The sequence below is a fragment of the Ciconia boyciana genome, chromosome 17 (assembly GCF_034638445.1).
Source record: "Ciconia boyciana chromosome 17, ASM3463844v1, whole genome shotgun sequence".
NCBI classification, from domain to species: domain Eukaryota; kingdom Metazoa; phylum Chordata; class Aves; order Ciconiiformes; family Ciconiidae; genus Ciconia; species Ciconia boyciana.
In genome coordinates, this window is record NC_132950.1 from 7,781,558 (window position 1) to 7,805,000 (window position 23,443).

At 46.2% G+C, this 23,443-nt stretch overlaps 1 protein-coding gene across 1 annotated transcript in view; it reads right to left on the bottom strand.

Moving 5' to 3' along the window:
- The window catches only part of SSH2 (slingshot protein phosphatase 2), a 103,348-nt gene that overhangs the window by 22,086 nt on the left and 57,819 nt on the right, over positions 1-23,443 (bottom strand). The window contains 6 exon segments of the mRNA XM_072882472.1: positions 25-219; positions 1,398-1,463; positions 2,248-2,316; positions 4,876-4,997; positions 9,837-9,901; positions 14,736-14,839. Of these exon segments, the coding sequence (XP_072738573.1) occupies positions 25-219; positions 1,398-1,463; positions 2,248-2,316; positions 4,876-4,997; positions 9,837-9,901; positions 14,736-14,839 (621 nt within the window).

The following is a 23,443-nucleotide window of genomic DNA, read 5'->3' on the forward strand; positions in this document are numbered from 1 at the left end:
GTCGGCAGAGCCAGACCAACTTACACATCTGTGAAGAGGGCGGGTGAGTCGGGCCGGTGGGACTGGACATCTTGCATGGCATTCCACTCGTTCACTGACGACTGGTCAGAGTTGATATGGCTCTCATAGTAACTGACCCATGTGAGGAAGAGGCTCCCTGGGTAGTAATTGTTGCTCCGTGCCACCTCACAAGCCTTATGTAAACTCTGCAGAGCAGACCTAGAAAGGGAAAAATACTTGCAGGATTATAATTTCTTCCTCAGGCTAGTATCAAGCACAAAGCAGCAGCCAAATCCAGGATGCTGCTCACGTCCTATCCGTTGGTACAAACCCCAGCGCTATATGCAACAGCCCCTGGCACTGAGCAGAAGGCTGTCCTGCAAGGGTGTGGATAACCACACGCTGCGAGAGCTTGCATGTCTTAACTGAAGTATGCCAAGACACACCTGAATAGCAGCAAAGGTGTCCACAATTCAGAGGGCAGAGGCACCTGTGTCTCTGGCTCCAAAACCTGCTACAACTACCTATGCCATAAATAAGATGCACAGAGTTTGTGTCCAAGACAGGGTGCTCTGACAGCTCCTACTGTGCCATCAGCTCCCCTGTGTGCAGGGCAGGGACACCCAGGAATGAAACATGGAGAGCTGCACAACCAAGGGCTTAGGACTTGACTTTACTGAGGTGTTTAGGTGTCCGCCCTCTCTCACTGCACGAGGGATATCAGAAGTTTCTTCAGCTGCTGCTGGGAAACAAATCCCCCTCTCCTATTTTTAGCTTGTTTTAAATCTTTGACTGGGATCAGAAGGATCCAGGTCAAAATCACTGGGGTGACACAGTAGCATGACTCCCTGACAGGCAATGTATTTCTGCAATGCAAAGAAGCTTGAGCCAGAAATACTTTCATGGCCACTACATTCTTACATGAGCCACCCTAAAAGGAAAGAAAAATGCAGGCAGCTTCTCTTTCCTTCTCGCTATCACAATGAACATGTCTCACTGGAGACAGAGACTCCTAAAATATGCACAGTGTGTATTTCCTTATTTATGACAAATTTTTTTTAAAAAAGTGTATTTCAAACACATGCTCAAAGCAATTCTGCTTCGGAGAGATTCAAAGCAGCAGCCCTTTGCAAGGAAAATTACCCTATTCCTTCCTGCCCCCAGCTGAGACGAAGGTACGGCTGCAGCAGTATTATAAACTCACTGCTGTATACCAGGCACTTGCAGTTTTTTTCTTTGGTATCAAACTTCCTTCCCTGTCTCTGAAGGAGACTTCTGGCTGCTCGAGTAGGTCTCAAGATACCAATAATGCAAAGCAGCACCTGCTTTTTAAAAGCTCAAGCAGCCAAAATACCTTGGAAAAAGGATCACTGGGACAGATTATAGTAAGTACTTACCACATTGCCTGTACAGACACTGGCTTGAATATATGAACCCTGTTATCTGTCGATACGCTGAACCCTCTGGAGAGAGGAAAAAAGGCACAGTAAAAATGTGTCCCAAAAGCAACTTTTCAGTTAATAACTGATAGTTTGTAGCACGTTAGAACAGCAAAGGAGTAGCCCTATGCATACACTGCTGAATTCAGCTAGCAAACAGATCAAAATAGCATGCTAAAAGCTCTAAGATAACTTTTTAAAGCGGCTGCTGTTCGGGAACGAAACTAAGACAGTGGGACAGTGCTGGGCTGTGCTGTTTACCTTGGCAACACAAATTCAGTGCCACAGCTGGGAGCAACAGAGTGCAGCTAAAGTGATCCTGGGGCAGCTACCAAGGAAAGAAAAGTCATTCCACGCACTGCACTGGACAGCCTTTGTAACTGGCACAAACGGGAGTCTGCAAGTCAGGTGTCTATTTGGCAGAGAAACATCATTCTTATTTTACATTCAGCCGAATGCTGCCTGCTGCAAGTGTGATGGAGGAACACATAATAGGATCCCTTTAAGGAGCTTTCACTACACACCCACTCACCAGTAAAAGCTCCTTTACTCCAGCTTAAACACACACATGAGCCACTGTCTCAGCGCATGTTTATTATTCACAGATAAGTCAATTATTGGCGTTCCCTGCCACAACCACTGTGATTTAGGGCCTTTGAGCCTACTAACCCAATACAGGTCAACAGCAGGAGGTCTCCTGGACCTGTAAAGGCTCCGCAATCATTTAAATCCTTCTCCATATACCGTGCTGTAAGCTAACACATGGAGACCCTCTGCTACTGACCTAGAACATACAAAAGAGACTCACCCATCCCCATCCAGGTGGATCAAGGTGTCACTCCACAGCGGCAGCACCAAGCCCATTGTACAAGTGCTACTGTAGTAAGAAAGAGAAGGTCAGCCCACCTACTACAGCACCATGCTATTCTAATTTCACAGCAATGATTGCAGATGTTTGCACTCATTAGAAAAAAAAAAGAAAAATCCCAATGTTGCTTCAGGGACAAACAGAGCCAGTGCTGTTCTACAGGTGTCTGGCAAGGATTGTTGACCAGATACAGGGTATAGCAGTACTCTTTCAAGCAAGCTTAAAGGGTTAACACATGCCCAGGAGAAGAGCAAACAGGATTCAGAAGCAGCAAGCTTTGTGCAGAAGATTAGAGGGGGCTCACAGTCTTCAGTAAGCTCAAGGCTTTCTTTACAGCTTAGTCCCTCTCAGGCTCAAGTGGTTTGGTTCTAGCTCTGATTTTGCAATCCATAGCTTTGTTTTCCTGTTTGTCCCTCAGCCACAGCTGCTGGGAGCTGGGATCAGTCTAGTGTAATAGCAGGGTGACTGGCAGCACGCTAGGTTAGCAATCACAGCCCATCACCCGTTGCTGACTTCTACCCCTTCTTCTCCCTCCCATATCTCAAGGATGAGCACAACAGCCAGCCGAGACAGACACCTCTTGGCAAACCCACTCCTCTCTCAGCTGCTTTGACCTCTTTGCCCTCACAGTCACCTGCTTTCTGTAAGGCTGAGCAAAAAGCCAAGTTAAAAGCAGAAGTCAAGCGATGGAAAAAAGGCAGGGGTGGGGGAACCCCAACACAACCTGCATCAGGTTGTCAAATGAAAAAGCTGAGTCCCATAAAGCTGTAAAATCAGTCCATAATCAAAGCAGCATCTTGAAGAAGAATCAGATTCAACTGCCTCCTGTTCTTATGCCTTGCCCTAACTGCTCTCAAATTTCCATAAGCCTTAACACCCCCATCAGTCTCTACAGCTCGTGAGAAGTGGGGGAAGAGGGCGAGACTCAAGGCTTCAGAGGGTCAGCAGACACGAAGCCCTGTAAATGCACATGCCTCGGAGCGACTGGTGCCCAGCAAAAGGAGACACTGCGGCACGCAGCTATTTCGGTTGACAACATGAGATGAGCTCATGGAAAGATGTGTTTTTAAAAGGCTTCCCAAGGTGGCCAGGGTATTTTTAGTGATACTGTTCAGCAAGCGCTTATCAGAGACCATAGCAACAAGTCTACATTGAGTTATAAATACCAAGTGGGCTAGGGGAGGGTGTATCAGACTGACCATCCAGAACCTAAGTAACTCTAGCAGAAAGCTAAAATGACCCTGCTATGTTATTAGAGACTGAATACCAGTGAGCTCTCAGTTATCAAAGGTGGCTGTGCTGGTATATCACAGCCAATAGCAAGTTTCAAGCTCACAGCAACCTGTGCAAGGACAAGTTATTCTTACCCTACTGCAAGAGCATCTCTGAGCTACAGCTGTGCACACATGCATCGGAAGAGAGCCAGGAGTCAGTGGCAGCATCAAGCTGGTCCCCCTTTTTAGCAGGCATCACTTGAGCTAAGCATCCAAATCAAGCCACTTGAAATTAAGCATGGTGGCTGTTGTGATCAGCAGGCTGTTTGGAAGGCCGTTTCTTAGCCAAACAGTTCGAAAATATTTTCTAGTGACCCTGGTAACTACCTGAAAGTCATTTCTACTGACCTAAGTAACTCTAGCTGACTAGGGTCTGCTGTCAGGGTCTTCTGCCTAAGTTCTGCTGACTAGGGTCAGCAGCAAGACTCCTTCCTGTAGCAGTTGTGCTAGAACTAAGCACATGTATGAAACCTTCCAAAATGGTTTGAATATCCAGGTTTTTCTTTCCCTGCATAGGCCAAGACTTACTTACAACCCTTTAAAAGAGCCATGTGCCTCCATGCCCTCTCCAAAGTGCCTAATGACCCTTTCTAAACTTGAAGCTTCTGCCCATGAAGCTGCTGGGGGTGCTGCCTCCTGGCTTACAGTCACTCCAGCAGCAAAAGCTGCTTCCCAGACACATTCTGCAGCCTTTTGTAGAGGTCAGCAGCAATTTAAATGAATGAAGCAAAAGCACTAAACCCTGACAACTTACTGATGGCCGAGGAGAGCATATGTTGTCTAAGATCTGCCATCAGCAACCCCGACATTCCCATCAGGTCCTTTGTGCCATGACCTTGGCAAGGGACTGCCTGACAGTCACTTTCTTATTAGCTGCTCTCCTGAACCCTGATGTCCAGCTTCTCTAATTGCAGCTTTTTCTTTCTTTGCATGCATTTCTTTCTTTGCATTTCTTTCTTTGCATTTCTTTTCTTTTCTTTCTTTGCATGTCTCTCTCTCTGGTGTGCAGATGCAAGGCATAGGGACTTCACCATTCAAAGACACTTAAGGGCACTTAATGTACTCAACATAAGCCGGAGGCTTGGAGGAAATGCTGACCTGTGCTGTTGCCTTCCCATTTGCCACCTCCTCTCAATAAATAAAAGGGGGAATTCTGGATCTCAAGAAAGGTGTTAGCCTGGAAAATCTGAAGGAGTCTATCCCCAGAACGCATGGACACCAGACAGTGGTTTCTACACTTGACTCGACGTGTGGGTGAACACAAGGACTTCCCCCACCTGGACACTGTGAGTACCTGTCATTGGAAGAGAAATCCATTCCTAGGACAATGCTCTCTTCAGTGTCTTGTCTGCCGTTGGTGGACACTACCACCATGTATCTAGTGCGGTTCTGGTAGGTACTTTCCAGTCTTACAGCCTAAGGAAAGGAAGGGAAGAGATCAGCAGTGCAGCCAGCAAAACACAATTACCTTTACAAGCCACCTTTTCATGCTGAGTGACAGGCGCAGAAGCAGTGATGCAGTTTGCATTAGTACGGATGGCCCGTACTTCTCAGCTGGATAACCAGCAGAAGAGGGAGAAGCAACTTACTCTCTTGCACACAATGCTTTCCTCAACAGCTGGCATGTTCCTGGTGCCTTCTGCACACCTTGCTGCAGGCCTGCTCTGTCCCACCAAGGCTGCGTTTAAACAGCAGCCTACAAGGCTGGCTGCCACAGTCCTCCAACTGGTCCCAGCCTAGTGAGCTTCATGGAGCATTACACGTTCAACAAGACAGATGGGTGTTGAGCATGCTCTTCACCTCTTAGAGGGCTTTGTCCAAAGAGCTAGAGCTTTCCTTTAAACCACTGTGTGCTACAACAGCTCCAACGAGACTCTTTCCACCAACTTCCCAGACAGCTGGACAACTAGGATCTAATTGATATGTGGTTTCCTGCTGGTCCTTTGAATTTTTCTAGCAACTCCCCCAGTACAGAAGCAACCCTACCGCCTTACAGCCAGCAGGAAAAGGTTTCCCTGTTACTAAGGTGTATCCATGGTTGGATTCGGATTGCCCAGAAGAGGCGAAAGTCATTGTGCTTCATTGCTCCTACCACAACCACCTGCACCCCAGTGCCAAAAAAAGAGATCTAGCAGTACTGAAGGATGCCTGAATTTCACCCCAAACTCCCCCAAATCGAATACTACTGACAGCGTTCAGAAAGCGGCCGTGCAGCTATGCTGTGAGCATCAGACCAACACTGAAGCTCCTGAAAGGCTACACTGAAGTGTAATGCTCCTCCAGAAGCCAGGAGGAAGTGAGAACTGAAGTGACTCCAGCAAGTCGTCTTACAGACAGACTGCTGGTTAGCGAGGAGCCCAGGAAAGGGAGCCCAGCATTTTAGGTTTTGCCTATAAACATCTGCAGTAGGCAGCCTTTACTTGCAACGTTTTTTGGACTCTGTTCTAAGCCACTTGCAGTTATTTTAGTCACAGGATCCCAACTAAAGAAACTATGACATCCCTAGAAAGAAGTGTCTTAACTATGTATACTGAGTCTTAACTTTGGACAGCCTAATCCAACCCCAAGACGCTGTCTGGCTTCAGTGTTTACCTTATTGTTAAACTGCTTCTTGAACTTTGAGCAGGGCCTGCAGAGAGCAAACACAGGCAAGAGGGAACTGTTACAGCCCAGCCTTGCCCCGTACTGTGGACAGACACCTGCCTGCTGCAACGGGATCCAGTTGCCGAATTCCTTGCAACCCAACGGTTGAAGCTCAAAGCGGTGTTTGACAACCTTCGCAAACCGAACCTGAATTCCTCAAACACCAGCAGCCCTCCCGAGCCACTGCTTGTGTAGACACTTCCTGGTGGCCCACAGGAGCTCATGGCTTGGAGAGCCCAGTTTAAACATTTTATCCTTAAAAAAAAAAGCTCACAAAATAACTATCGCGTGGGATGTCTCAGGAGTAGGCTGCTTTTCCCAATACGCTCCTGTAGTTCTTTCTAACTTTGTCTTGAGGTCAGAATGGCACCTCCTTGCTGAGAGGAAGCCCCCTCTGACCTCCTCACACCTTGCCTGTCCATTAGCCAGCAAGTCTTAGTCACAAGATGTGGCAGAGTCTACAACAAAGCTTAAAACAGTGCATGGCAGTCAGAACAGAGCTTGCTATTTCACAGCAGTACTCTATCGCAGGAGACTATGCCGAGAGCAGCAGGGAAAGCTTCCCAGTGGCGTTGCAGGGAGCAGCAGCTCTAGTGATGGGGGCTGAATAGCAAGTGCAGGCAGAAGACAGCGTTGACCACGTCTTCTAGACTTGTCCAACAGGACCAAAGACTCACAGAAACTACTCAAATGCTGATGCCAGCAAACAGATGTGCTCTGTACAGTGAGAGACTGTGCCCCACCCCATCTCTTTAGGATAAGTCATGCTAAAACCAGCCTTATTTTCTTTCTTGCTCCTTGAGTCACTGGGATTCCTTTGGAAACACGGACGATCAAAGCAGTCAGGCCTTCAAGGTGTGAATTCTGCCAAAGACGGCTGTTTCTACAACTAACCACTTGTAGCAAAACAGAAAGGGTGCTCTTCAACCTACAAGAGCAAGCAATCACCAAGGTCTTGGTGGTTAAAGTCATTATCTACATTAGGAACCAAACCTCAAACAGGAAGAAAGACTTGCCTAAAACGGGAGCAGGCGGACAACAGCTGCCCTGTGTCCAGGGCATCCACACAAGAGCTCTGTTCTGCTTCTCTTGAGGACAGTCCAGCAGCAAGAGGATTAACATAATCTAACTTACTTTGCTAAACCAATTTGGCTAGCAGTAATGGGAAGTGTGGTCTTAATGCAAGATCCCTTAGAACATGGCTAGACAAACAGCAGCCAAAGCTCACGTAGCTTCAAGTCACTGAGGCGGGATTTTCAGAGGACCAATTAAGAGAAACAGGGCATGGCTTATTGTGGCTCTCTAGATCCAACATTTACACCCTTACCACAAAGCAAAGAACCATGATTGGAGCAGATAATGTGTTTTGCTAAATTTACTAGAATAACAGAACAGCAAACTTGACATTCTAAACCAACCAACCTCAAAAGTTACTATTAGCGCTCCAACATGCCCATCAAATCACAAACTGATCTCTAACCTTTTCATTAAGCTCTAGTTCATATGCTCACCCAACAGCAGGAGCATACCAAGTAAGTAAGTGGTCTGACACCTTTTAAATTAAGATATTTGAAATCCCACTCGATCTACGGAGGATGGCCTAGCTTCAGGGACAGTGATGAGATGAAAGGTTCTTTCTCAACAGCTCATCTACATAGAGCTAGCTTTCTCCTCAATTTGGGGAGGTTATTTATAGTCTGTTCATGAACACGAATTTCTCTGTAGTCCTTTCACGGCCAGCAACACTTTTCTTAGTTTTAGGCTCACCTAAACGCAAGCCAACTTTATCTTCTGCTGCCTTCTTGTTTCATCAGAAGTGTGATGTGGTATTTTATCAGCCCTTATGAACAGCACATTCCAAGAGGTAAGTTCATGCCGACCTTTCATCTTTTTCATGCTACATGATAGTAGGTGTTTCATAAAAGAACACATTTCTCATTGGGATATTTTATTTGAAGACCAAAAAAGTGCCCAACTTTCTGAAGTATTTTATTATTGAACACATATAAGTGAACAACTCCCCACTCTGCTAAGCTAAGGAATACGTTCAATCAGTTTGTACGCTTTTAACTAATTTTCCTCTCCTTCCTACTGATCTTACACTAGTACCATTCCTCTAATCCTGCTCTCATGGAAGGCTAAAAAACTCTGCTAGTAGCTCCAACAGAAACAAGAGTTGTTCCAAATTTTAAGTGTAGGTTTATAGAGGATTAGATTCCTCTGCTGCTCTCTGAGCTGTGAAGTCTGCCCTCTGAATGACAGCAGCCAACACAAGAAGAGAATGCATTTCTCTCAGTACTGTTTATATTTCAAATCTCATTTGTATCTACTATTTTATGAGAGAGTCTATTGCAGCTCTGCACACCCTTCGTTCGTCAAGAATCAATTAAATTCAAGTAGACTATCGAACTTAACCTCATGCAAGATTTCAGCATTCCAAACGCAGCTCCGAACAAAAGGGTTTATGTCTCAGCCCACAAAGTCCTTATTCAGCTGTTAAGGCTAATTTGTCCCAAATCACACAATGTCGCCACTGATATTGCTGAACAATGACTTGTTCAATAGCTTCCAATGTTCTAACCCTGGCTCAGATGCTGAAAAGCACTAAGAATCCCCATTCCCATCACTTTCACTGAAATTTTAGTGACAGCAAGGTGTGTCTGACAAAGTCTGGGAGTAGGTCTTTTAGTTTGCTTACAAAGATTGCTTATGGCAAATTATTTTCGGTGGTCATTTTTAAAGTTAAAGCATTCCATAGTAATCTTGGCTGTTTCCTAGCTATACTCATAAGATCGGTCCAGTTCCAGCATAGCTCAGGAGGATTCAGCAGACCAGAGGTGCCAGAATAACACTTCTGATGCTGGCAGTCCTACTTTGGGCATACGTTGTTAAGATGCACCAAGACAACACAGGAAAGGAACTTCAGGCTACTGAGTGATGAGAGATACAGATACACTGCAGTCATGCCCGACCTTGTAGAGCACTTCAATGTGTCCTAGACAAATTCCTTACTGCTCTTCTTTAGCTTCTGGAGGTCTTTAGGACAGCATATCAATGCTATAAACAAGCAATGCCTAATTTTCATTACATCACTATAGGAGACAACAACCCAGCAAAGCAGAAAGACAAGGTTCAATATAGGTGCATAGCTACATGGGGATCCTACATGCTCCTTCCTGACAAGCTGTGGCCTTTTGAGATGCAACAAGTTGGGAGAGCAGAGCGAGGAACACAAATGAACTAACATGGAAGGGCAGGCGCTTGTGCTGGTCAGACGTAAGTCACCTACTCTTGACTTAAATAGGACACCAAGGTAATTTACCCAGCTTCTCTGGCAATTGTTACAGTACTTTTTGAGAGCTTAAGTACTCGGTTCAGACAAAGGCAGTCTTCTAGCCATACAATTTGTCTCACTAAACAACCAAAAAAGCAGGCCCTTCATAATTAGCTGCTTTTCTACCTTTGTGGTTGCAAAGAAGACTCCCCAAGCCCGCTGATGAAACCACTCAAACACACACACCACTGTTTTCATGAGTTACACAGGTGTATATTTGTCAAGTGGAACTTAACCTTTATATTCACTAACAGCAGATAAGCAAAAAGCCTGCCTACCAGTCTGATGTTGTCTTCTGGGCGGAGAAGTATGAACATGGCCTGCAGGTGTTGCTGGAGATCCCCTGCAGGAAAGAGGGAAAGGTGAATGCACAAAAATAGCTTTAAATCACATTCAAGTTCCCAGCTGTCCAGCCAGAGCAAACGTCCACCAGGAAACCCGACACATCACCATGAGCGTTGTCACTCCCACCCACTCAAAGATGACAAAACTCCACCTCTTAGTCAGCTGCTCTTTGCTCCGTGTGCTCACCTGTTCCTGTCTTACCACGCTCTCTCCTGCTAAATCCTGTTACCTTTTTAACAGAGGTAAAAAGTGTTTTGGTACTCTTTGTTCCTTTAAAAGGCAAGGCAAACTAGGTAGAAATGGGCCCCACCCCATGGTTTAACATCTCATTCTACCTTGTGGTTCAAATCAGGAATCTGTCATTTCTTTTGCACCAACTTATTACTTAGTGCAGAACGACTACCTAGACAGAAGTATCCCCTTTGAAGTGAGATTTGGTCCCATCTTAGAGCAGCACATGCCCACATACGCTTATGTACCAACCCCACCCAAAAGCAGCTAAGAATTGCCACCTGAAAATCAAGCAACCATAATTTTCCTAGAAGATGCTTGCTACACTTTTACTGGTGAGGCTGCGGAAGACTGAAAGAAAAAAAAAAAAAAAAATCACAGTCACGTAGTAACTTTAAAGTCTTTTTAAAAAGAGCTGAGTGTCCCAGGTTCCTAAAGCAGCAAGCATTTGAAAGACAAGTGAGAAGCCTTTCTGTTGGTACTGCTGCACTGACTTCCCAGCACTCCTCTCTGGCCCGTAGAGAGCCAAGAGTTTCTCTGCTAAGCACATTACCTTCTGAGTGTCAGTAAGCAATAACACCTCCAGCAACGGGCTGTTTTTTCAATCATTATCTGGAAAATTAATCTGCATTCCCAGAAAGGAGAGTGCAAGGTTGCCAGGTGGGTGGCACAGAATGGCAAGAAGAGGAGCCTTTCCCCTTCCACCCTCTCCCACTCCCCCACAGACGGGAAGCTGAGTTTAGGCAACCCAAGTGGCTACGAGAGCATTTTCTAGGAAGGTTGACTGACCTTCCTGACCTTCCTTTCTAATTCATTGGAGGTGCTAGTATCCAGGCTATTTCACTGACTGTCACAAATAAGGAAACCTCAGATACGGAGCAGCATCCATAAGTGCCACGTAAGGGAAGGGGAAGAAATGAAATGCTGCCCAGCAAGCATGGTACCTAGTTCCCAAATGATTTTTATAGCTGGTGGAACAGCAGGGCTGAAGGGCTTGTGCAGCCTCTCTCCTGATGGGACAGAGGCAAGCTTGTGTGGAGCGGGATATGCAGGAGATGGCATTCCCTGCTCTCCCCTTCCTTCCTCCTCGAAACACATTTCAGCATATGGAGAATGGGTCAATGCCTTGGGAGTGCATTTTTAACTGAGGGTGGGAAAAAATGAGGCACTCTGCAGTGCGAGGGAAGTCGCATACAACGTACCAGCAGTGACTAGCACCTGAAGCTACTTCCTGCCCAAGGACATTGTTCCCAGCACTGGAATGGCTGGCACGTGCCTCCCTAAACAGCAATGATTTAGGGAGATAACTAACATAGGAAAGGCCAGCTCATCCATCGGATGCTTGTCCTCCCAGGGGTGCAGTGGGAGACAGGATTTGCCCATGCCAACGCCAGTGCACAGTCTTGGCAACGCTGCTCAGTCCCAGCAAGTTTCAGCTGCCTGCGCAGTGGGAATTGGCAAGAACTGGACTCAACAGGCCAAGGGCCCCCTGCTTCAGGTGGCACCTCCTGCCTGCAGCCTGGAAGAGCCCAGCAAGTATTTGACTCATGAGGCATTCACATGTCTTAGGCAGCTTGAAATGAAAGATGCTTCACCTCAGTTTTTCCCTCCCCAAAGTGTAACAGTTCCCACCTATTGATGCCAGTAATTCAACATCAGGAACCAGTTTAAGAGCTGAAGTTTCCAGAGTTTAAAAAAAACCACCACCAGGACTATTGGATTATCTCAATACTTAAAAAAGAGAGGAAGTTTCTAAGACAACCCTTTCTGCAAGGCTCAGTCAAGGAGCTCCACTATCCCTCATCCTCAGAAAGTTTACTGCACTCCTCCCTGTTACCCCGCCTGCCCTGCCAGACTTAGGAGCTCCACAGCTAGAAAGTAAAGTATTGCTTCCTTGGCCAGCTTTAATCAACTTGCAGCATTTTCAGCCCCAAACACACAAGGCATTTTGTAAGCTTCCTGGATTAAGGAAAAAAAAAAACAAAACCACAAAACAACCAACAAAGGAAAGGTTTTAGCATGCCAGAATCAGCACAAAGATACCACATCCTGTCCTATGAAGAGCTGTCGCCTTCACTGGCATTCATGGCATGACTGCTGCTTCCTATCACATTGTCCAGCAACGAGCAGATGCTTTTGTTTCCTTCACGCTGGCAGGCTAGGTGTAAAACATCAGCTAGAGCGGGATCTTAAAAGTGATTTACAGTATCGCAGAGATGGCAAAAACCCCAGGGAAGTTGCATCCTTTTCTGGCCTCCTCCAGTGTTGTTGGAGTGCAAAAGCAAGCCCACCATCCTACCGAACACAGCCCGTTTGCCAGGTGGCACTGGGTGCAGGACCGCCCAGCGAAAGCAGCGTGGACAGCTGGTACCTTATCTGTTCAGTCTGCCAACTAGTGATTTCCATTGCTGAAGATGATACCATTAAAGAAATGGGTGTGAGCATTAATTATTTCCTGTTATGCATTTACTCTTTATGCTGGCTTCTAGCACCTCTGATGAATTAGAAAGGGAGGTCAGGAAGGTTAGTCAACCTTCCTAGAAAATGCTCTCGTAACCACTTGAAACACTATTGCATCCATAGGCAGCAATTTCACACTGGAAAGTTATGTTCGCTCTCCACCTCCCTTCTAATTTTGTGTGCCAGAGATAAGTCACGACACACACAGGAATGAAAGCTGAGCACAGATTATCAGAGTCCAAGAAAGGAGACAGTTTACTTTGCCACACGCTCTGCCAGCTCACTGCCAATGGCCGGTTCACCTCTCAGAGCCACACCCTCTACACCGCTGTTTTCGTTTTGGTGGCACAGATGTTTTTGCTCAGGAAGGTGACACATTGATCCCTTGGTGTCTTGGTCTGCTGGCATATATTGTACGTTAGAAAAGTTCACAGAAAAGAAAGACGGTGCACACTCATACAAAGGTCTCTCTTCAGTGAGATCTCCAAGCACCATAAAAAAATACTATACCATCCACATCACTTGACAAGCAGGGAAACTGAGGAAAGGCCAAGTACTGATGCCTCATTAAATCTCACCCCATAAACTGAAGAGACAAGAATAAAAAGAGTCTTCTAAGAACAAAAATCCCATCCCTTAGGCAAGTCAGCCTCTTAAAATACAAAACATCTTGCTGTAAGCAATTACAACACACCAGGTTTGCTTTCTTGGCAACCTGGCTTCTAAAAGCTCTGGGCTGATTAGGCAAGCGACTCTCTTTTCCACCAAGGTCTCCAGACCTCATCTAAGTCAGCTGTAGGCAAGCAGATGAGGCAGCAAGAGAGACTCAATGCTGTTTGCGCTGCCTTGCACAGGTTCACAAGGAAACCCATCCACCGGGTCTCCTCTGCAAGGTAAAGCCAAGGCAGCAGCTGGCCTGGGCTTCAATTATGCAGAGGACTTTGGAGAGATTAAAAACCAAGACAGGTAAAGATAAACTTTTAAAAGACTGCTGAGTACTTTCATGCTGAAGAGCATTTCACTTCAGTCTCAACCAGAAAGGCCAGCTTTAAATCAAGTTTCAGAACAATTTATTTTCTTTTGATAACTGGTAATTAATGCATCTCATTCAAAGCAATTTGAGTACTGCTTGTACTATGTCTGAGTGGAAGTATGTAATTAGTTGCCTTTTGACTTAAACTCTTTCTATAAAGATGTTTGTAAACAGATTTTGAGGCGGACCAGTCATCAGGTAGGTAACTCTGCCAGATGTAGAGCTGGATGATAGTCTGATGGTATCAAAGTACAAAGAAATCTACACCTGGAACCAAACCAAATCACCTTCTGGTGGTCACTTTTTGGCAAAGAAAGTTGACTCCAGCCTTTCTGTTTCTGTCTGTCCCATATGCAAAAGCCTGAAGGTCTCAATGTTGTTTTTTTCCTGCTGATTGTTTAATGGAAGGGAAAAACCCCACACTATCTGATCCCTGTAAAACACCATCACTGAATAAGCACCATATACACAATGAAAAACAATCTACCCTGAAATGTTTGAGTTTCATTACTCAGACTGACTTTTCAAACAAAGAGTCAAAGCAAAAAAAGTAAATCAAACTTTCAGCAGATAGAGGGGGTGGAATTATGACTGACTCGGTGTTATTTGGTCTGCTCACATGTCTGAAAAGTCACACTGACTTTGCCCAGAGGTTTCTTCACCACCACGCAGAGTTAAGTCTCCTCCCTTTCTTCCATCATAACCAGCTACTTTCAGATCAGGAAGGACAATTACTCATCCTGTATCATAACCGCAAGTTTCCCAGTGCAATGCATGAAGGTTTTGATGGCAATCCCCCTGCCCCTCTCTCATACAGAAATTATAGGATGGTATTTTGGGGGGCAGTTGTTCTCAGCTCTCTGTGATGTCATGACTGCTGCCCTGATGTCACTCATTTGTTTGATTTTGCAGGATAAACAAGAGAGTATTGAAACCTTTTTTTTCTATCAGCATTAAATATTGCAGTCTTGAGACCGGCAGATCTAGCTTTAATACACACCTGGTGTAAACAGAAATGTGTGTCATCTGGTGAGAACGAACTCAAGAAAGGTGGACTCAGAAACAAGAGTGAGCAGACAAGCCTCAGCCGTCGGATGCAACACATTACCTGCATGCTTGTTGCGCCTGTGACTGATCCTGGGAGTAGATGACCCATTTCCTCGTGGCAGGAAAAGAGCTGCACCTTTCACAGTGAGGAAGCTTTCGCTGATGCTGCAAGGGAAGAGACAAACAGTGAGTAAGGAAAACTCTATATTGTCTTTAAAAGGAGAAAATAATGGAACAAGAGGGGTTCAAGGCACTGCACGCATGCTCTGTTCTTTTGCAAGGAAGTGATTTAGACTGAATTACTTTGTTGGTAAAGAACTATCCCCCCCTGCCCCCCCCACCCCCCCATAAGTACTGCAAACATTCAAAGCGTAACTGAGAACAACATGAACAGAGAAACACTGAAAAGCTGAACACATGCCTGGTGCCGTTCTGCCTGCAGAGGTAGAACCTGGGCAGGCAGAGGGGACTAACCTATGGCTATATTTTCGATTTGAAAGTCAAGATGAGAGATCCACATTTCTAAATGGCGATTAATACAGCAAGCCCATGCATCTCTATAATTACGAATTCTGTTAACCCTGTGCTTTGTGGTTCAGGCACAGCTGATGCCCTGCAGAAACAGATGTCTCCCTTCAGCAGTTAGCCAAAAGAAAACTGGTGTACATAACAGATTAAGAAATCATGAAACTACTGTCTGTGAGTCGTATGATAATTAACTCTCAAAGACTTACAAATTAAAAGCAAAACTGTTATGCTGTTGAATTCAGACACCACTTACTGCCTTGATTTTGCTCTTTCTGAAGTCACATGAGGAGAGAGGTTTGTGGAAAGGGGCAATAAAGAGTTCTCACGTTCTGTGGAACAGCTGATAATTTAAGCACATCTTCCAGTAGTTTTCTTAGAGATGCTGTGGCTCATGGAAAAAGCGAGACACGCTACAGATTTTGCAATTAAGCCATCCTGTTGCATAGTTAAGGGTTCCTGCTTTTCTCAGAACTGATAAGACACACTTTGAAGAAAGCCAGAAACAATTCTACAGTCAACAGGATGGCTGATGAATATGATAAGACAGGATGGGAGAGTCCCTGGCATCGTGCACCCCAGCAGCTCCGTGCCTTGAAAAAGACGTTGGCTTGTTCTCTTCAACTGAAGAGAAGACTAGGAACTTCTTAGTTCCTTTCTCTGCTTAAACAAATACCAAACCTAATTATTTATTCCCTTCCTTTAAGAGACAAGGTCCGGGAAATAATAACAGAGTAAAAAACCCCGCCATATATTTGAAGAAATTCCGTGTTACAAAATGCAGGTGAACGCTAGAACATGCCAAGTCATCACCCTTCATGGCTACTTCTGCTCTGTAGAATAAGCAAAGGCTAACTGCTGCCTGCAGCCCCTACTCCAGGGACACGTTTCAGTAGCTACTCAAAGGCAGGCGTACACCAGAGCACGACTGAAGACAACAGCATCACAGAGAAACCAAACGTGACCAAGAACCAGGACACAGCACGGCAGGAGCCTGTGATCTTCTAGTTTCATGATTTGAGGTTGACCGCTTTAACAATAGGCTCTGCTGACTACGTTTTTATAGCTACAAGAACTATAAAAGCTTGTGTTAAAGTTGGATTTCCCCCTAACCTCAAGCACATTTCTGGGCACTTCTCCATTTTCCTGGTGGAGATATCAAAAAAAATCACATTTTCTGAGCTCCAGCAAAGCAGATGCACACACTCAGAAAGACCTTCTTTTTTAAGCCTGTAGCACATCTCAATGTTATGCACTGTCTATCATAACCTCAGCACTCCTCCTTCTGACAAAGTTTCTCCCAGGACTATTTTCTAAAATTAAACCAGATGTCAAACATGCACTGGATGTTTCAATAAAACCAGAATTTTAAAAAGGAAAAATCACTCGTCCCAAATTAAAATGGATCAGAGATCTTTACCCATGCTAAAGTTTAAAACAAAACAAAAAATAAAATTTAAATTCATGGGGCACACCAAGCACAGATGTTTCCTCAGATCCTTCTCATATAAAATATTTTGACTGAGCCTTTCTAGCACTTGGTGACAAATAGATCCTCTGAAAGCCCTCAAGCTACAGTTTCTTAAAGCCTGAACTGGAGAAACACTGAGTTATCTTGAAGCCACTAACTTTAAAAAAATAAATTAAAAAGCCAACCAAACAAAATCATCATTCTCCCTCACTTAGCTTGAACATGTTTTGATTCAGCAGTGCCCTGATGTCCTGAAGTACACTTCTGCTTTCAGACTAGCACCCACAAGCAGGAGGGGGCAAGAGAACATGCCGTGCTTTGCTGAGCCTCTTCAGGAGACAAGACAACGATGCAGAGTGAGAAGACATTCCCCCCTTCTCCTCCTCCCTTTACAATCTCACCACAGAGGGAAAAGAATTTCAAGCTGCACAGGAGGAGAAAGAATTCAGCAGTCACAGCCAGTTTTCACATAGTTAATTTTATCAGCAAAGCCAACAACTAATATTAGCAATCCTTTAGCCTGCGCCTGAGGTTTCCCCAGAAGGTTGAATTAGCAACTATTTTTAGTGGATAAAGCAGAATGTAGCTAGAGGGCTAGGAGGTTAAAAATCTTCTCACTTCCATCACTTTCTCTTATCACCAGTGCTCTACTGTCAGCCACCTGCCTGGAAAGGAAACATGGGCAGAACTAAAGAGATTCCCATCGGGTACATCCTTCCAGGAGACCACCTTCTCTCCTAAGGCTATGGAGAGCCTTGTTTTGGGCCATTAACCAAAAGCAACAAGTTTGACTTGGTAAGGCTAGGGAAAGGGAATGTAATTTCCCATAGGAAGGGTCAGAACAGGTAAAGAATGTGGCAAAGCAGATCATTCTTGTAGAGCAGGGAGGCCAAGCAGGCAGGGCAGGAGCAAGTGCAGGAGGTGGCCATCAGCACTGTTGGGAAAAGAGCAGATCGGCAGAGACGAGAGCCTCGTCCTTCTGCCGATTACAGCTCTGGGGACACTCACTGTGCGTACGAGGACATGGCATGCTATCGGCACTCTCAGCATCACCTGCCATGAGCTCCTAACACCAGACACACAACACATCGGTATCCAGCTCAGAACCCTAGAAAAAAACCCATCATACACAAACACACAACCAAACCCTTGCTCTGAGATTCAAGCAGTAAAGAAAATCTTAGGAGGAAAGGCAAGAAGTTTATAGGAAAGTCCAAACAGCTTTAATAATAACTACCAGTGAAGCTTAACACCGTTATTTTGGGAGATGCCGATATTGGTGCCTGTGATGCACTATAGGGACAAAAAAAGCAACTGCTGGCCTGACATCGCCTGTACCACCCACGGCTGGCTGCTCCATTTGGGTCCATCCTGCCTGGATAGCCCCAGCCATGACCTGTCCCAAAAGCATCTTACATTAGGGCAAGATATCTTTGGATACTGCCCCCGATATACAAGGACAGAGGATTCCTCCTGTAGGATGCTAACAGCGGGTCCCACTCCGAGGTGCTTCAGAAACACAAAAGGTAGAAAAGATGTGTGTGAAAAGGACAATTAGAGGCTCAATACAACCCTCATGACTTGGGACTGTGCTCACCACAACAGCAGAGCCATGCTACCATCCACTACTGATTCCACCCTGCTGACAGCTCGATGGCTCCCAAGCATAACCTGGGCTTTGAAATACTTCATAAAATGTGGTTTGCCGGAGCCTACGGGAGCTTCAACCCTCTTTGAAACTATTTCCTGGAAACAGACCGGGTACTAAAAGACACTAAATGTGGTTAGGGGAGAAGTTGAGTCCAGGAGAGCAGAAGCCAGGGAGCCAACTTGGCAGAGGTAACAAAGCTGAGTTGCATTTTATCAGCACACCAGGCTCGTCATCAGTCCCCTGTACTACACAGTGGCTTTCTTCTGGAGCAGACTTACTTGGGACATATCTATGAAAGAGTTATTAAAGCTGTAAGCAACACTCAGCACTACAGCTGTGGGGAAAAAAAAAGTTTCTGTTCCCTGTTTAGTCCGTTCACCTCTGAAGTGAAGTAGCAACCAGTGATGTGCTATTTGTAATTCATTGCTCACTAGGGAAGAGAACCAACATGAGCGGAAGACTTAAGCAACTCCTTCAGAAATTACTACTTGTACCAGTTTTTCTCCTAGGCAGAAAAGATTTTGTAGAAATTGTACAAGGCACATCATCAAAACTATTTCAAGCCTTTTGCACAAAAAGCACAGGCATTCCCCTCAGAAGACCCAGTTTCTAAACAGCAGTAACAGCATGAAACAGAAGTGATTCCCGTGCTCCCTGACTTGCTGCCCAGCGGCTGAGCTCCTCGTGCACGAGGAAAACACTGCATGGTTCATGCCAAATTCTCATTATGCTACAAAATCGGGGAACCACATAAAACTTGCAGATGGCAAACAAATAGTGAATGCCTTCCCAGCTGTTATCCTGCACAGCTCTGTTCATAAATTGCAAGTACAAACACCAAATAAACTGTTTTGAAGACACAAAAGAGAAAATGTTACTTGTTTATGGACTATGCCAATGCGATGCAGCAACATGAATCATCTGACACTTTGCCACGACCCCCCGTACGATGCCTTCCACCTAAGGGGCTGCTCGGCCTGGAGCTGCTTGTCCCGAGTGCAGCCAGCAGGCAGGTGAATCCACACTACCCACCAGTTTTCAATGAAACATTCTCAGTCCTCAATGTAAAATACTCAGAAAGGAACCTTGTAGTCTTCTTTAGAATCTATTTCATAAAGAAAGGAGAGAAAACCTTTTTAGAAGTACAGCAAGGAAAGCAAAGAGGCACCTGAACAGCTTCTGGCAATGTTTTATCCTAATAAACACTTAATTAAGTTATTGCGAGCCTGAGGATGACTTTCCAGTCAGCTCTACTTACTCATCAGAGCAGCTCCTTTACAGCAGGCTCTGTCCTGTCCAGCCCAGCCCTTAATCGGGCACTTGCCAAGCAGCACAACCGGCAGAGCTGGCACCATCCCCTGAAAGGTTCAGCAGAAGTCCTCCCACCACATCCCCCCGCACGACACACAGGAACGGGTCAGCGTGGCGAGGAGTAAACCTCCTCGCGCTGTCACCTCCTCACCAGCCATGCCCGCAGCATGCACAGGCAGCAACACGGGCACTGCAGGGAGGTCGCATCCCCCTGCTCTGTTCGCCCTCGCCCTTAGAAGAAAGGGGGAGATTAAAATACGATGGGATAGGGGAAATTAAGATTTCAAGATACTTGACATGTGAATAAGAAGTCCACTACCTGTATTATTTACAGAAATACAAATATAAATTCTCTGTCAGTCTTAGGTATTTATTAACCAGAACTGCAGAAAAGTGCTCTGAAGCAGCATCCTAGCAGAGTTCACGAGCTACAGCTCTGCACCGGGAGGCTGCACTGGGATTTCTACATGAAGCCCGGCTCCATCTGTAGCTCCCCGTGACAAGATCGTTGTGCAGTAACCCCAGAGGCTTCCAACTCCTGAGCAAAAGGAGATTTTCCTAAAGGGCATCTCTTGGGACACAACCACCATCCAGCATAAGCTTTGCAAACACAGCAAGACTGTGCACCACCAGGAAGGGCTACGGCAAGAGCTTCCGATCCATCCGCAGGTCATACCCTTCCCCTCCAGCGTCCAGTTTGATCAAAGGCAAACAAAAGAAAAGCAGAAATACTGACTGAAAGCAGGCAGGCAAGTCTGGCAGTAAGGAATGACACAAGTTAACCCTGGTGTTGACTAACTGGGAGCATTCAGCAGGCCAAGCCCTGAAAATAGGAAGTGTCAGCGCAGACACCTGTACTAAAGCGTTGGGGACTTCAGCTGGGAGCCTGCTCTACCAAACGCTGCTCGCGTGTACATCGAAAGGCAGCCCCCGTCTGAAGAGCTGGCAGCTAAACAGGCGTACAACAGGGAACAGACACACTGAAAAAGAGTGTCTACTAGGAAGTGAAAAAAAATCTTGCATGCCCAGTTACTATCCCTTGGTTTTAAGCCACGTTTCTCCCTCAAAAGCCCCCTGACATTTTGCTCTAACATGAGAAGCCAGCGTGTGCTGTGGGGGGGAGTGCACATCTCTGCATATCTCATCTGCTACCAGCTCAGCTCTATCATCCTCCTTTAATCCATAGGCTGCAAAACACAAAAACAAGAAAAAGACCAAAATTCAGATGCTGGCAGGAGTGGCGTAGCAGGCGTCAATACTTAGCTCACTCCCGAGGCTGTGGAGCCAGGCGTGGAGGGAGGGCAGCTGGGGACATGGGAGCAAGCTCTTGTAGCACGCCAGGACTCACCCTGCAAGAGCAGCAATTCCAACTGCAGCTTGCTGTGCCTGGTGTGGAAAAAGTTACAGGAGGGCAGTAAAGCATCGGTCCCCCAGCCAAGGGTGCGATGGTCGCTGGAGATGCAGCTGGAAGTATGTGCAGTCTGGCAGCCAGGGACCTTTCTCCATCAAACCACCAGACGAGAGCATCGCACACCTCCAGCATCCCTCCCTAGAGAAGCGCCTAACTCTTTCGGCTTACACTGTAGTTTGCTTTTCATAAACATAATCCCTATTTCCCTCGCTTACTTTTTAAAGCACCTGGTTTAATAACTGCCAACAGTATTAATGAATTGTATAGAGGAAAGCAATGTTTGGCTTCTAGTTTAAGCCTTTGCTCCTAGGCAAGTGATGAAAGCACCCAGTTCTCTTCACAAAGAGGCCAGATCTCGGGGCTGTGTAAAGCAAAGTAGTACCAGTCACTAATAAAAAAATAAACCCAAACCCAGAAAACAAAAAAAACCACCACAACAACAGGGAAATGGAAAAGGCAAGGATAACTCAGGATTGCTCTACACTGACATTTGTATTAACAGGGTCAGCTGGCAGCACCCGCAGACAAGTCTAGGCTTCTCTGATATCCAAAATAGAAACAAACCCAGTGCAGAGCAAAACAAGGGCCATGACTTACCAAAAAGGGCTCTGTAACCCTGTCAACAGAGGTGACAACATTGAGAGCAGGGAGAGAAAGGGGAAGTGATTCTCCAACAAAGGCCGTCTCTTGCCACTCAGCACTTTTGCAACTTAAGAAACAGCAAAAGGAGAAAAACAAAGCGTGGGAACCCACTCCATCACAAACGTTTGACGCAAACTGCATTTTTAGTAACATCTGCATTTGTGCCTTTTTTTTCTTTTTTAAAAGGCACTGTCTACAGGCACTTCCTCTGCTCCAAGGTGGGGCTCCCTGGAGAGGTAATTCAGCTGCAATGACACAGACAGGCACAGTCACAGAAAGATTTGCAATGCCAATGGTAACTCATTTGTACTAACTTATCTACTGATCCCTTCTCACCACAGCCAAGTCGTCTTGTCCCTTGCTTTGGTCTCCAATATGGACATCTGCTGAAGCTGAGCTAAGACAACAGAACAACTTAGAGTTTGCTAGAAGATACCCAAAGGTGACGATAATGGCTGTGAATCTGAACACTAAAGGCATTGCAGGCCCAAAGGCATTCCCTTTATTTGTGCCAAGTGAGGAAAGAGTTTATCATAAATGAGGAGAAGGTACAACTTGCAAAAGGGAGCACTGATGAGCATGGTTGTGTCTGCAAGTAAATAGCAACCACTTCAGAAGCACAAAACAACCACACTCAGTTACAGAGGTGGGATTTAACCAGCCTCAGGTCATCCAACAAGGCTGTAGGGAGTGTTGACGCCCACCCAACACCGCACTGAGTTAACGGTCTACAAGTCAAGCCCACTACTGGGAAAAACCATCACGCACACATGCCATCAGTGCTCCTCTGCCACCAGGATCATTTGAATTGAACTCCAGAAACCATTTTGCAAACTTCAGAGCCAAAGCAGCTTGGGCAGCCTGGGTACACTGGTGAGAGCAGTGTCATCCTTTGGAGGCAGCACAGAAGACGACAGCTCTGGGCTGAGAAACTCATCCCTGCCAGAGATGCCTTGCTGCCAGCAAGGGGAGCAATGACAGCTGCTGTTTGCAGCCAAAGTTTTCAGCCCACGCAGCTGCAACGGGTCTGCACTGTGCCGAAGATAACCACAACCACCTGCAGCATTCCTCTGCCTCCCGGTGCCCTGAGCATCGCTCTGCAGTGGTGAGCCGACCTCTGGACTCCTATCAAATGTATTCCCTCGCAGGCAGGGCTGGGATTTATTTGTTATAGGCGCAGGAAAGCAGAGTGGGTTTTGTCTTAAGCAGAATCCAGAAGAAGACATTTTATAATTTCTGATAGAAGTCAGCGTCCATGTGGGTTTCCTGTTCCCCTCATGCACCCCTGGCCTACAAATGAACCAGCTCAACAACATACAAACTCCTAAATCAAAGGCAATGCAGACAGACCCCTCGCACAGGCATCAGCTGCCTCCTCACCGGCCCACCCAGCAGAGCAAAGCTGCGAGCTCAGCGCTGCCTTCCCACCCATCTGTGTGCCCATGCCGGCTGCCGACAGCTCCATATTACGTTTCACAGGGCTGCTGCTGAACGCGTGCTCATACAGTAACACGCACGCACCTCTCCCCGTGTCACCTCACTGCCGAGCCCGTCTGCATCGCTTCCTGCCAGCGCTCGGCAGCCTCAGAGCACCGGCTGAGAAACCGAGCAAACGTCCTCGTGCCGAGCTCGGGCAGCTCACGGGCAAGCGAGATGCGCCGAGTCGCAACGCTGCTGCCGCCACCGAAACACAGCATGGGCTGGGACGTCCCGCTGCAGCACAGATCATCAGGTAATAATTTATTTCAAGGAATGTGA